The 15,177-nt window shown below is 42.0% G+C and overlaps 1 protein-coding gene across 4 annotated transcripts in view; it reads left to right on the top strand.

Moving 5' to 3' along the window:
- JADE3 (jade family PHD finger 3) overlaps positions 1-6,393 on the top strand; it is a 149,348-nt gene extending 142,955 nt beyond the window's left edge. For all 4 annotated transcript variants that reach the window (XM_037992904.2, XM_007991497.3, XM_007991496.3 and 1 more), the window contains 2 exons: positions 1,240-1,357; positions 3,321-6,393. In XM_037992904.2, the coding sequence (XP_037848832.1) occupies positions 1,240-1,357; positions 3,321-4,231 (1,029 nt within the window). In that variant the 3' untranslated portion in view covers positions 4,232-6,393. The remainder of the gene's footprint in view (positions 1-1,239; positions 1,358-3,320) is intronic.
- The last annotated feature ends 8,784 nt before the right edge of the window (positions 6,394-15,177 follow it).

The raw sequence follows: 15,177 nt of genomic DNA, 5'->3' as shown, positions 1-15,177 counted from the left end.
CTATGAACTTTACATTTGAAATAAACTCTTATTTGGTTTAGTTTTTATTCACTGTTGAGCCTAAATTGGCCCCTTCATATTTTACTGACATATTTATGAGACTTTAGGCTGAAGAAAGAGTGAATTTTGTTCAGGAAAACACCAAATTAGAGTTTCACAAACTTGGCACTGTTGACATTTTGGACTGGATCATTTTTTGTTGTTAGGGGGCTGTCCTTTGTTGTAGGGGGAATTTAAGATGTTTACCAGCATCCCTGGCCTCTACCCACTAGATGCCAGTAGCACCCGCACACACACCCCCAGCGTGACAACCAAAAATGTCTGCAAACTGCTCTCCCCCAGTTGAGAGCCACGCCACATGATAATTCAATATAACTCATGGTGTATTTATCAGGTATCTACTAAATGAGATGCTACAGGGCTTCAAGGGTAAGTTAAACCCTGTGTTTATCCTAGAGAATTTTCTAATTAAATGTAATTCTATAAATGGCTTGTGTTTTTTTCTCTGCTACCAGAATTTGAAAGAGAACTAATAGATTTGGCCCACTTTTAAAAATTTAAGACACTCACATATAGCACCTACTATTACTATTATTGCCAACACTGTCCTAAGCATTTTATAAATATTAATTCATTTAATTCTAACATGCCCATGAAAAACTACTATTATTATCATCATCGCTATTTACAGATGAACAAACTGGGGCAAAGAAAGTTTGTGTAACTTGCCTAGGTAGGGAGTATGAGAGAGTGAGTATTTCACCTTTGTGACTGTGGAAACTTGGTTGAGCTGAAAGTGTGAACAAAGAAAACACTTCTAGTCTTCCCAGTGGAACTGTATCCTGCCCATCCAGCACTGATTAGAAAATTCTACTGGGTACAGCCGCATTGCCATCATTCGTACTCAGGGATCTAAAGGGAAGGCTGAATTGTTAAACTATCATTCGGTCTTCCTAACCTGGTTGTGCAAATAAATATCAAACCCATGACACAGGAGAGTAGGTTTCAGAAGGCAGATTTGGAGCATTTTGCTCTTACTATTGATTTATATAGGAACCATGATCCCACAATTGACCATGCTGTGTGAATTCCTGTGGAGTGGCTCTCATTCTGCAGCTCTTGGATTCTGTCTTCTCACCCCTACCTGACTTTAGTGTCTTTATTTTAGCCAAACAATTTCAGTTGTCAGGTTTGCTTAACATGACAAACATCTCTATTTGTTGGGGATTGGGCTTTCAGGTCCGAAATCTGTGCTATATGATAAGCAGGCGAGAGAAGCTGAAACTGTCACACAACAAAATACAGGAACAGATCTTCGGTTTGCAAGTCCAGCTTCTTAACCAAGAAATTGATGCAGGTAACCTGTATATTTAAAATGTCCTAACAAATATGTAGACTCTGGTTATAACCTATCTTAACAATTTAAATTTCATGCCAGTCATTCCACTTAAAAATCTTTTTAAATTCTTGTCAGATATCTCATTTGCTTCCATCTAATCTTGGTATAAACTGGCCCATTTCACTGTCAATTCATAAGGCAAGAAATCCCAGGGTGGGGTAGGAGGAGTTGTAGGTCTAGGGCAGGTAATCTAGGTCCCAAACAGATATTCGAGGCCATTAGTTGAAGCCGTGAAATTATTCTGTAATTATCAAATTCATTTAGAAATCGACAGGATAGAATCTAACCCGTTTCCAGAAAACACTTAATTCCAGGGTTACTCATCTTAACAGTAGTCTATTAAAACAAATCCTTAGCCAGAAGTAAGTTTTTAGATCTGAGTTGTTATCTTTTCATTTATTCACTAATATTTGTTGAGCATCTACAATGGACTAAGAGCTGATTTACAAGATAGAGCAGAAAGCAAGACAAAATCCCTGCCTGTAGGGTATACTGCTCACTTGGTGAGCAAGACAGGTGAGCATAATTATAGTGCCCTAAGCATAGGGAGCTTGGCTGGAATGATAACAGTCATATTCAGTGACACCTGTAAACTCCCTGTGCCTCATTTAACACAGTGGTAAATGGCAGAGCCTGGGCAACTAGGGGTCACTGGACAGGGTGTGCAGAATCAGCTCCTGCCAAGGGAGCCATGGAGCAAGAGAGAGACTGAGAAATGAGGTGACAAGTGGGTGTCAGAGGCCCTGGAGTATCTCAATGTCATGAGTCTCAACAGAGTAGTGTAGCAGGAGGCAGCAAGACTGCTCAGCCACAAAGGGCAACATGACAAACAAGGAGAAGCAGAGGACAACAGGGAGAGTCCCTGCATGCCAAGGAAATTGGCTCCTACCCACATGCCTTCTGATGGGTAGGAGTCAACCTCATTATGACTTGCAGCATCAGCAGGTGGTAGCTGCTGACAGAAATGGGGGTTGTGGGTGTTCAAGGTGGACCTTTGGGGAACAAATGCTGCCCACTGGGGTACCTAAAAGCTATCCTCTCGATATCTCATTTTTGTGAGGCTACCGTAAGATGATAATGGGCAAAGGTCAAGTCCATATACAAGAAGGAATTGTTTGATAGTGCTTTTTAAATTTCAAAGTACTTGAAATAATACAAGAAGGCCTGTTCTGACTGTGATTGTAGGGTGACTTGACTGAGAAACTGATTGCCGATACTCCCTAGCCAATCCTGAAGCTGGCCGATTGGCAGGAATGTTATGATTCTTTTCTGCTGGCCTTACCACTACAAGACCTTTCACCTCCATAATGTTCATTTGTAGTCAGGAAATTATTCTAGGTTAAGGATATAAAATTTATGGGAACCACCCAGTATCACCTCTAATGCCAAGTTCAAACACATACATACTCTTCACCCACCAAAACCCTTGCAACGTTTCTGAAGGTTTGTGTTTGCCTTGCTTCAGGAAGGCCAGAAGAGATTAGAGGATGGGGCCTGAAATGTGTGTGTTTAAGACACATACTAAGTGCTGTGCCATACTGACGCATACACAGACACACAAATAGGGAGACCCTGTTCTAAACCATTGCTAGAGACATTCTTCTCAGAAATGGAAGGGCAGAGATGGGACGCAGGAGGCAGCATACTAGTTTGTGATCATTTTACAAACTAAAGGAGCAGAGGTAAAGAGGTGTGGAGCCATATAGCAAACAGTGGCATTGCTGAGTTTCTCATCTGTAGCATTCTTGGCCCCAGCCTCTAGTTCAGCTCACTCCAGCTGCTGCACTATGATGTACATACCTAGCAGAGCCAGGTGCTTGTTAAACATTTGGAAGAGTAGGTATGTGAACTCACTCTGCCATAAGCACAAAAGCCATTATTTAAATCTGTTGTTAAAATTAATCTTTCTTTTTTACCTCAGGGCTACCTTTGACAAATGCACTCGAAAACTCACTGTTTTATCCACCACCAAGAATTACCTTGAAGTTAAAAATGCCCAGATCAACCCCAGAAGACCACAGAAACAGCTCCACAGAAACCGATCAGCAACCCCACTCTCCTGACAGCAGCTCCTCTGTTCACAGTATAAGGAGCATGCAGGTGCCCCAGGAGTCACTAGAAATGAGAACGAAATCATATCCGAGATACCCACTAGAGAGCAAGAATAACCGTTTGCTGGCCAGTCTCAGCCATTCTAGGAGTGAAGCAAAGGAGTCCAGTCCTGCTTGGAGAACCCCGTCTTCAGAGTGCTATCATGGGCAGTCACTGGGAAAGCCTCTTGTCCTTCAGGCTGCCCTCCATGGACAGTCTTCCATTGGGAATGGGAAAAGTCAGCCTAACTCCAAGTTTGCCAAATCCAATGGCCTGGAGGGCAGCTGGTCTGGGAATGTCACCCAAAAAGACAGCTCGAGTGAGATGTTCTGTGACCAGGAGCCTGTGCTCAGCCCCCACTTGGTCAGTCAGGGCAGCTTTAGAAAATCCACTGTAGAACACTTTAGTAGGTCCTTTAAAGAGACCACCAATAGGTGGGTGAGGAACGCAGAGGACCTCCAGTGCTATGTGAAGCCAACCAAGAATATGAGCCCCAAGGAGCAGTTCTGGGGTAGACAGCTTCTCAGGCGGTCTGCAGGGAGAGCTCCATATCAGGAAAATGATGGCTATTGCCCAGATTTGGAGCTGAGTGATTCAGAAGCAGAAAGTGATGGGAATAAAGAAAAAGTCAGGGTAAGGAAAGATAGCTCAGACAGGGAAAATCCTCCCCATGACTCTAGACGGGATTGCCATGGTAAAAGCAAGACACATCCCCTTTCCCACAGTTCAATGCAAAGGTGATTAGAAACTTCCAAGGATGACCCAACCTTTGCCTTTGCCCCATATATTGGGGAAAACCCATACACCAAAAGGATTTTAGCATATGTTAAGAGAAATTGCAGTGAAAAGGATAACATTTTTCCATAGTAAATTGTCTTGCAGTTTTTGAAAATGTTTCAAGTCTAGTTTTTACAAGCACATTACAGTAATTGCAGGTTGTCCAGAGGTTGGTTTGTCAGAGGCTATTGGGAACAGCTGGGCCCAGGGTATTTGCTCAGTAAATATTTTGGGGCAGCTTTGCAGTTATATAACACATTGACAAGTATATGTATTAAGAGTCCTTGCATTGTTAACTGATTTGCAAGAGACCATGATTATCAGACACTAAAACTACTTATCTTTTGAAGCTACGGCATGTGACTCCCAGAGCTCCTGTCTGTAGGAAGTTTCTAATTCCACTGGTATCTATAAACCCTTTTCAGGGGAGAGACCAGGAGACCACCATCTTAGATACTGTCAAACTCACTACTGTCTTCCTTTGTTCTGCACAAGGTTGAGTTCCTTTCACAGTATCTTAACTTACTGAGTCAATACTCTCATGCTTATCAGTGTCCAGTGCCTGTTCCTAAACTTGCTTGTTGGGGACACACTCATAACTATTTCACCTGACTGACAAGCATAAAAGGCTAACTTGTGGATAGTGTTTACAAAAGTACAAAAGTACTACTTCCAAGGAAAATGCTCTGATTCTCTGTTTAGGCATTTGTGAAGTATTCCAGAGCCTTTCCCAAAGTGAGACCATTTCTGGGGTATTTGTACCAGGTCAGGGTTTTTGTGTTGTTGTTTTCAAATAAGTTTGACTAAAATAAGTTTGGCTGACAGTTTTTGTATACCTGCTTTAATGTTTATAAAATTTTTATTGAGGTATAATTAAAATATAGTAAAATGCACAGAGGTTAAGTATTCTAACCTGCTTTAATTTTGAAACAGATTTTTATTGTCAAACAGAATTTGAAAGCATGTGTTTAACACATGGATATAATTTAGCTTTGTGTCAACTTTGAATCTGAAGCAGTTTCCCAAACAAAAAGGCTGGAGCCATTTTTCAGAAGTTGCTTATACCCTGTTCCCAAACTATCAGCCTTGATTAATTTCTAGTAGGAAGAGAATAATTACATTTGCAGGGGGGGTGGATAAAAACATGTCTGCTTCCCATTTAAATAAGAGAGAAATGATGCCGTTTCTTAAATGTGAAGCAGACTATAATTCTCAGCTCTCTTTTCTTCTTAGCCTTAAATTAATATTCTCTTTCTTCTAGTTTGGGAAAGTGTAGTGGGAATATTCAGACAAAAGAGGCCATTTTCCATTTTTAAAGCTTCTTACTGGTGAAACAGCCCAGTTGTAGTAGGTGCCAGTCAGTCAAGGCAGGGGCCCTCTCTCCGTCAATATGGAAAACTCAGCAGTTTTCCTCTCCCCCAGTTGTATTCTTGTCATGTTGTTAATGGGTTCCTTTGCTTTTTGCTTTCTCCTTTTCTGAAAATATGTGTTTCGCCTCTCTTTTGGCTACATCTTCAAAATATTTCTTTTGTGCCTATGTACATGTGTAAACATGCCATAGCATGTGTGGTAGGTGTCCTGTATTTTGTTTGGAAAAAGAAACTATCAAAATGAGGAAGAGAATTTCCCCTATTTACGCATAGGTTTCTGTGCTTTTTCTTTGAGTTCTCTGGAGTAGATATTAATTTGACACCTTCATGGTAATGAAATTATGATGGAGCTGTGTTGTAAATTCCTTATGTCAGAGGCCAGTGCAGTAGCCTATGTCCTTTCATGCCTTTCAATTCTGAGTGGGAGGAAAAGCAGACATCGAAACAGTGCTTCAGCCAAATTCCATATGTAATGCCATTGGGAGAGTATTGACTAAAATATCATTCGTCAGGGAAATAGAGTTGTAATATTTTTACAGGATATTCCTAGGTAAATGAAGGAGCCTTCAGTTGTAAATTTCAATTACCCCAAAATGTATTTGCTACATTTTGTTGTTTGAAGTATTACCTCTTAACCTTCTTTGTTAATTTTTTTCATTTTGTCTTATATAGTCCAGTTTTCCAAGATAAGCTCAGTCCTTTTTCAAATGTCACCTTTTTACCAATACTTTTTCATTAAATTATGAAAACTGCTAACTACTGTCAGTGTGTTTTTTATTTTGGCATATTGGTTACATATGTTCGTTTTATATTTAAAAAATTATATTCACTGAACAAAACAGATAGTGTGGAGAGGGGGAGGAGGAAGAGGAGGAACTGAATGTTTAGAAGCACACATTCAACATTCAAGTCAATACCGGGGACCCAGGAGAACTCTGGATACTTGAACTTTACCAAGAAATCATGATTTTATCAGACTGTTAAGATAAAGGCCTTAGGATCATCATAAAACATCACCAGAGAGATAGATCCTATCTAAAGTGACAAGACTGAAAAGGCTTCAGTCAGGCATCTCTTAAATATATACTCTTTACAATATTCTGTTTGGAGTCTTGTGAGTATGTTGATGTCATGGGATTATGTGGTGTCAAGGGGAGCTTTTAGGGATTATAAACATTTTCATGATTGAAAAATGTACTTGCCAAAGGTCACTGGGTAAATCAGTAGTGAAGATAAAGGTGAAGTTGGTTCTCTTTCTCTCTCTCTGCTAGAGAACTGAAACTACAGGTATACCCTGTTATAGCCAACAAAAGCTATTGAGGTTATACTAATGTGTACATTTCCAATGGGAGATGAATCTTTGTCCTTGTGTTGAAGCAACTTTAAATTCAGAGGATAAGCCAAAGGATGCACAGTCCTGGGTTATTTTCCTTCTAGGACTTTAAATAGTCCTCAGTATGCTTGCTGACCTTTCAGAATTGGGGAAAAGTACATAATAGAAGTAAAAACTTACTTACCACTGAATAGCTTTTATGTGATATTTTCCAAAAAAATTTACTTATTTATAAATTATATTAGATTTTCACAACCTTAATTCAGCTATTTTCAAGTTTTAATAGAAAGCAGCAATTGTGTGGGGTTTTTTTATTTATTCTTTTAACTAACAACCATGCAAGCTTGGATTTTTTTAAGTAACTTTTAGTTAATAAAGACCCACCCTGAGGCTGTCACTTCTATGTGGAAGCTTTATAACTGTCTAGCACTGTAAAAGAAGTTTCTTTGAATATAGTTAATTTTACTATACAGATTGGATCAAATTGCATGACCTGAAGAGGTGAGGATAGTTGTTCTTCAAATAAATCAAGGTTAAGGAGGATCAAGCCCCAGATTAGTGTTCCCTACTCTATGTAGTCACTGATGATCTTTTTTTTTTCTTGAGTCAGGGTCTTGTTCTGTCACCCAGGCTGGAGTGCAGCGGCACGATCAGAGCTCACTGCAACCTCCAAACCTCCAACTCTTGAACTCAAACAATCCTCCCGCCTCAGCTCCAGAGTAACTGGGACTACAGGTGCATGCCACCATGCCTGGCTACATTTTTCTATTTGTAGAGATGGAGTCTCACTATATTGCCCAGGCTGGTCTCAAACTCCTGGGCTCAGGCAATCTTCCCACCTTGGCCTCCCAAAGTGCTGGCATTACAGGCATATGAGCCACGATGCCTGGCCACTGATGAATTTTTTTTTTTTTAAGGGTCTCAGAGCATCTATCATTTCTCATTTTGTTAAGATGGATTTGGATGTGAGCAGTCCAGCCTCAAGGCTTGAATGCCCCAAGCTTTAAATTTCTTTCCCCTCCTCTCACTACTTCCACTCTTATTCTCAATTTCATTTATTATAACTGAATATCAGGTTATAAACAAGGTGGAAAGATGGAATTGGTCTGTTCAAGCTGTACTGATTACAGTGAGTTATCTTGAGTTAGGAGGCCATTTGCGGAACCACATTTTGCTCAACATTGCTTTCTAAAGTATTGCCATGATGTAATGACGCTGCTTTCATACACCACACATGGAAATGAATCTCATTATTTTATAGTCATTTCTCACATGAGAAAACTTCATTAGAAAAATTGCTGAAATTTTGAAAATTATAATCACTTCAGCCTCACAACAGAAAGACACTTCAGGTTGGACCAGTACCATTTTAGATCTTTCAGCTGCTTAGGGAAAAAAAACATTAAATATGTGTTCCTGCTTCAGATAAGCCTGGCATAGGTGCCAGCGTTCTGGCAACAGATTTTTCCTCTCTTCGCCTTAACTTTTCTACTTTCCGAAACTGGATCTCTGGTTATTTCTTTCCCCTCCCACTAGCTCTGCAGACAAAGGTGGCTCTAGGGATTAAGCAACAACAGTGTTCACAAGGTGGTGGTTAGCTGTGTGCAGTACTATGGCCACTCAGTCTTTTCAGTCATATTTGCCTTCAAGGACAACAGTGAACAAGATCAGACAGTGCTGCCTCCATCTTTGGGGCAGAATTTTTGCCCATGTCTTGTCCCCCAGTCCTTAAAGGTGGACTGAGAGCTGCATGAGCAGTTTCAAGCTAAAGGTCAGTTTCAAGACAGCTACTTGGGGCCGGGCATGGTGACTCATGCCTGTAATCCCAGCACTTTGGCATGCTGAGGTGGGGAGGATCGCTGGATCCCAGGAGTTCGAGACCAGCCTGGGCAACATGACAAAACTCCATGTTATAAAAAAATATAAAAAAAATACACCTTGGTCGGACAAATCAGGAAACTTGTTTGGGACCCATCAAGCCTTCAAATAATAAAAGTTACAATATTCATCAAGCCCTTAACCTATGGCAGGCCTTTTGCTCAACCTTTTACATGGAGCTACCTTTTATTTAGTTCTCACAAGAACCATATGAAGATGATACTATCAGCTGCATTTGATACGTGAAAACTGAGGCCAAATGTTTAAGACAGTTGTTCAAAGCTAGAACCTGTGAGGTTGCCTCTACAACTCATAATTTTAGTCACTTGGCTTGACTCCTGTGCCAAAGCCCCCTCTCTAAACACTCTTACTCAGTTTCTTCCTAAAGAAAGCAACCTGAGTTGGGGTTTGGACATAAGGATTCTGTACCACTTGATCTGTGACACTTGGACAGAGCTGATTGGACCAAAATTAGTCATGTAACACAAAGTCAGTTTTGAGGTTCACATCCAAAACACAAGCTAATTCACACAAATCTGAACAGTACAGACCTCACAGATCTAGGACCTGGTGAATTTGCCTTCTCCATAGCTAGTCTAACTTGTAACTGGGCATAGTAAAGATAAATAATGGCTCCCCAAAGATGTCCACTTCCTAATCCCTGGAGCCTGTGAATATGCTACCTTGCATGGTAAGAGGGGTTTAGCAGATGTAATTAAAGTTAAGGGCTTTCGTCCCCAACCATTACACATGTAACAAACAAGCACATGTACCCCCGACTCTAAAATAAAAATTTGAGGACCTTAAAATGGGGAAGTTATCCTGGATTATCTAGGTGGGCCCAACCTATATAGTCACAAGGGTGCTTATAAGAGGGAAGCAGGAGGATCCGAGTCAGTAGTAAGAGATGTGACAATGGAAGCAGGAGGTTGGAATGATGCAAAGAAGAGCCATGAGCCAAGGAATGCAGATAGTTTCTAGAAATGGAAAAAGACAAGAAACAGATCCCCCCCATCCCAGAAGGTTTTCAGAAACAACTCAGCCCTGCCTACGCTGTGATTTTAGACATTTGACCTCCTGAACTCTAAGAGAATACATTTGTGTTGTTTTAAACCACTAAATTTGTGGTAATTTTTACAGCAGAAATAGAAAACTAATACACTAGGCATACCTAAAGTGCTCCTTACCCTTTTGGGGGAGTGTTCCTTTCCCAGTGTGCCCATCTCTGCTGTGATACTCTAGGTTGTCCCCGTACTTTCGTTAGTTGAAACTCTTTCCATTAAATGGAAAACCAGTGTGTTTTTTGATCAATAGAATCCTCCCCTAGAGAAATTAGTTTTCTCTTTCTCGCCCCATCCCCCCAACACTTTTTCCAAGGTAGCCTTTGGTACTTCTTAGGTAGCCTTGGATAATTCTCCATGGGCCTGCTGGATCCACCGCGGCTGAATCTGGCACTGCCAGAGGAGTTGCCCATAGGTTTGTATGGTCCTATTGTCTGAAAAACTGTCCTGGGGAAGTAGAAATAATTCCTTGAGTGATACTCCACGGGGGAAGTTATAGAAGGCACATGTGGCTCATTATGAGAAATGCTTTCGTTATCAGAGCCTCCTAAAAGGAAGTGAATGGCTTGAGAGTTGAGTTCTTAAACACCCCAGATACCTGAGCCGAGCTTGGAGGTTAAAGAATGCAACTCTATGCTGCCTACAAGAAGCCCACTTTAAATATTGGCCGGGCGCAGTGGCTCACGCCTGTAATCCCAGCACTCTGGGAGGCCAAGGCGGGCAGATCACCTGAAGTTGGCAGTTTGAGACCAGTCTGACCAACATGGTGAAACCCCGTCTCTACTAAAAATACAAAATTAGCCAGGTGTGGTGGCACATGCCTGTAATCCCAGCTACTCAGGAGGCTGAGGCAGGAGAATCACTTGAACCCAAGAGGTGGAGGTTGCAGTGAGCCGAGATCACAACGTTGCTCTCCAGCCTGGGCAACAAGAGGGAAACTCCATCTCAATAAATAAATACAAACAAACATACAGGCTGGGGTGGCTCGCGCCTGTAATCCCAGCACTTTGAGAGGCCAAGGTGGATGGATCACCTGAGGTCAGAAGTTCAAGACCAGCCTGGCCAACATGGTGAAAACCCATCTCTACTAAGTACAGATCACTACTAAAAGTATGGGCATGGTGGCAGGCACCTGTAGTCCCAGCTACTCAGGAGGCTGAGGCACAAGAATCACTTGAACCCAGGAGGCAGAGGTAGCAGTAATCCAAGATTGCGCCACTACACTCCAACCTGGGCGACAGAGTGAGACTCCGTCTCAAAAAAAAAAGAGATAACCTGAATAGCTCTTTATTATTAAATAAATTGAATTTGCAGTCAAACTTTCCTTTCAGGAAACTCTGCCCAGATGACTTCACTGGTAAATTCTAACAAGCTCTTAAGAAACAGATAATACTAATTATACATAAACTCTTCCAAAAAATTGGACAGGAGAGAATACTTCTCAACTCATTCCATGAAGCCAGCATTACCCTGATACCAAAACCAGACAAATACATAAGAAAACTAGAGACCAATATAAAAATTAATGCAAAAGTGGCCGGGCGTGGTGGCTCATGCTTGTGATCACAGCACTTTGGGAGGCCAAGGCAGGAGGATCACTTGAGGCTGGGAGTTCAAGACCCAACCTCGCCAAGATGGTGAAGCCCCAGTCTCCACTAAAAGTACAAAGATTAGCTGGGCGTGGTGGTGGGTGCCTGTAACCCCAGCTGCTTGGGAGACTGAGGCAGGAGAATTGCTTGAACCGAGCAGGTGGAGGTTGCAGTGAGCTGAGATCGTGCCACAGCACTCCAGCCTGGGTGACAGAGTGAGACTCCCTCTCAAAAATAAAAATAAAAATAATGCAAAAGTTCTTAACAAAACGTTAACTAATTGAATCGAAGAATATATCAAAAGTAGGATTTATCCCAGACATGCAAGATTGACTTAACATTTGAAAATCAATCAATGTAATTTACCGTATCTCAATAGATACATAAAAAGCATTTGAGACCAGGCGCTGTGGCTCACGCCTGTGATCCCAGTGCTTTGGGAGGCTGAGGCGGGTGGATCACTTGAGGCCAGGAGTTCGAGACCAGCCTGGCCAACACGGCAAAACCCTGTCTCTACTAAAAATACAAAAACTAGCCGGGTGTGGTGGCAGGCGCCTGTAATCCCAGCTACTCGGTAGGCTGATGCATGAGAATTGCTTGAACCCTGAAGGCGGAGGTTGCAGTGAGCCAAGATTGTGCCTCTGCACTCCAGCCTGGGTGACAGAGTGAGACTCTGTCTCAAAAAAATAAATAAAAACATTTGACAGTATCTACTGCTGATAGTAGTGTTCAGTAAACTGTGAAGAGAAGCTGAATAAAGGATATCTACCCAGAACTTTATAGAGGACACCTACAAAAAACCCTACAGTTGGCCAGGCACATTAGCTCACACCTGTAATCCCAGCACTCTGGGAGGCCGAGGTGGGAGGATCACTTGAGCCCAGAAGTTCCAGACGACGCTGAGTAACATAGTGAGATCCCATCTGCACAAAAATAAATTAAAAACTAGGGTGTGGGGGCATACCCAATTTTTTATCAGATCATTAGATTTTTTCCTATAGTATGAACTCCTTATATATGCTGGTTATTAATCCCTTGTCAGATTGGTAGTTTGCAAATATTTTCTCCTATTCTGTGGGTTGTCTCTTCACTTTGTTGATTGTTCCTTTTGCTGTGCAGAAACTTTTTAACTTGATGTGATCCCATTTGTCCATTTTTCTTTGGTTGTCTGTGCTTGTGGGTTACTCAAGAAATCTTTGCCCAGGCTAACGTCCTGGAGACTTTCCCCAATGTTTTCTTGTAGTAGTTACATAGTTTGAAGTCCATTTTGATTTGATTTTTGTATATGGTGAGAGATAGGGTGTGTGTGTGTGTGTGTGTGTGTGTGTGTGTGTTTTGTTTTGTTTTGTTTTGTTTTTTAATAGATACAGAGTCTCATCATGTTGCCCAGGCTGATCTCGAACTCCTAGCCTCAAGCAATCCTCCCACCTTGGCCCCCCAAAGTGCTGGGATCATAGGTGTGAGCCACCATGCCCAGCCAAAACCACTCCTTTTTGAAAGATGCTATTAATAGGCTGAAAAGAGAAATCAGAGACTGGGAGAGAAGAATTTCAAAGTAGTTATGCTTAGCCAGACAAAACAGAATACATACTGTATAAATATAATCCCAGGTACCAAAAAACCTACAAAATAGGAGCAAATCTAGAGTGACAGAGAGCAGATCAGTGGTTGCTTGGGGATTAGGAGCAGGGAAGGGTGGGAGGAAGGGATAATAGGGCAAGAGGAAACTTTTGGGGGTGACCAGTATGTTCATTATCTTGGTGGTGGAGATAGTTCTAGACATGTATACATATGTCAAAACTAATCAAATTATACTCTGGCCAGGTGTGGGTGGCTCATCCCTGTGATCCCAGCACTTCAGGAGGCTGAGGCAGGAGGATCACTTGAGCCCAGGAGTTCAAGACCAGTCTGGGCAACATAGCAAGACTCTGTCTCTACAAAAATTTTAAAAATCAGCCGGGTTGCCGGGCGCGGTGACTCATGCCTGTAATCCCAGCACTTTGAGAGGCCGAGGCAGGCAGATCACGAGGTCAGGAGATCGAGACCATCCTAACTAACACGGTGAAACCCTGTCTCTACTAAAAATGCAAAAAAATTAGCCGGGCGTGGCAGCGGGCACCTTTAGTCCCAGCTACTTGGGAGGCTGAGACAGGAGAATGGCGTGAACCCGGGAGGCGGGGCTTGCAGTGAGCCGAGATCGCGCCACTACACCACTACACTCCAGCCTGGGCGACAGAGCGAGACTCCGTCTCAAAAAAAAAAAAAAAAAAATTAGCTGGGTGTGGCCGCATGCATCCGTGGTCTCAGCTACTAAGGAAACTGAGTCAGGAGGATTGCCTAAGCCCAGGAGGTCAAAGCTGCAGTGAGCCATGATCACACCACTGCACTCTAGCCTAGGCAACAGAGTGAAACCCAGTCTCAAAGTTAAAAACTAATCAGCCCGGAATCGGCAGGTTTTACATTGCCTCTTGACCGGCAATGGTTGGCCTTCAGCCAGGTTCCATAGACACGAAGTTGCCCAAGCATCATCATTACAGTCCATGGACATTCTCATGGGGTCTTCCAAGTCTAAAACTGCAAGTCTTCGATACTAAATATCTGCTTCCTTCATGTTTCCTTCTATAATGTTCTCCATATGGCACAATTTCTCTAGAGTCAGTTTGAAATACTGCGGCCACACTGGGGAACTTTTGAGATGAACAAGGTTGTTCATTTAAGAGGCATCTTAGAACAGAGTGAAGAAAACCTTATTAGGAGATTATTTGGTTTTGTCTAAAAGAAAAATAGTTTTGGGGGGTAGGTGACCCCCCTCCTTTGTTTCCACATTTCAAGGATTAGTGAGTGGTAGCTTTAAAATTATTTACGTGGATAAAACTGTCAAAGGCCCAAGTTATTGTCTCCCGCCCCACCCCCCAGTGTGTTTGTCAAAATGGGCTTTCTATATTTATATATTCTTCCCTGTCCTTCAAGAAAGAACGAAATTAGACTTTGATTATGTTGATGCAAAAGTAACTGCAGCTTTTGCCATTAAAAGTAATGGCAGTTCCTTTTGCACCATCCTAATAAATGACAATTTCATATTTGTCTGAAGCTGGCTTTTTGTTGTTGTTGTTCCTCTCCCTCTCTTTTACTCCCTTGGGAAACTTTAAAGATTAACTGATCAAAAAAATATAATAATAATTCAGGGCCAGGCGCAGTGGCTCAAGCCTGTAATCCCAGCACTTTGGGAGGCCGAGGCAGGTGGATCATTTGAGGTCAGGAGTTCAAGACCAGCCTGGCCAGCATGGTGAAACCCCGTCTCTACTAAAAATACAAAAAGTAGCCGGGTGTGGTGGTGGGCACCCAGCTACCTGGGAGGCTGAGGCAAAAGAATCCCTTGAACCTAGAAGGCAGAGGTTGCAGTGAACCAAGATCACACCACTATACTCCATCTTGGGCAACAGAGCGAGACTTTGTCTCAAAAAAAAAATATTTAGTTGTTATGCATACGCTCTAGAAATGTCTAGTCCGGATAAACTGTCAAAAGTGTCTAAAAGAAGGAAAGAAAAAGTTATGGAATGTGTTTCTTTTGGGGGACACTAGAAAGTGTATTTAACACAGTCTTTGTCATTATACTTATGAAAAAATAAGAAAAGAATTTAATTTCAAGATAAAGAAGAGCTTTCAATTATGATTGAAG

This window comes from Chlorocebus sabaeus, chromosome X (assembly GCF_047675955.1).
Source record: "Chlorocebus sabaeus isolate Y175 chromosome X, mChlSab1.0.hap1, whole genome shotgun sequence".
Taxonomy (NCBI): Eukaryota; Metazoa; Chordata; class Mammalia; order Primates; family Cercopithecidae; genus Chlorocebus; species Chlorocebus sabaeus.
This window is presented reverse-complemented; position numbering and strand designations above follow the sequence as displayed.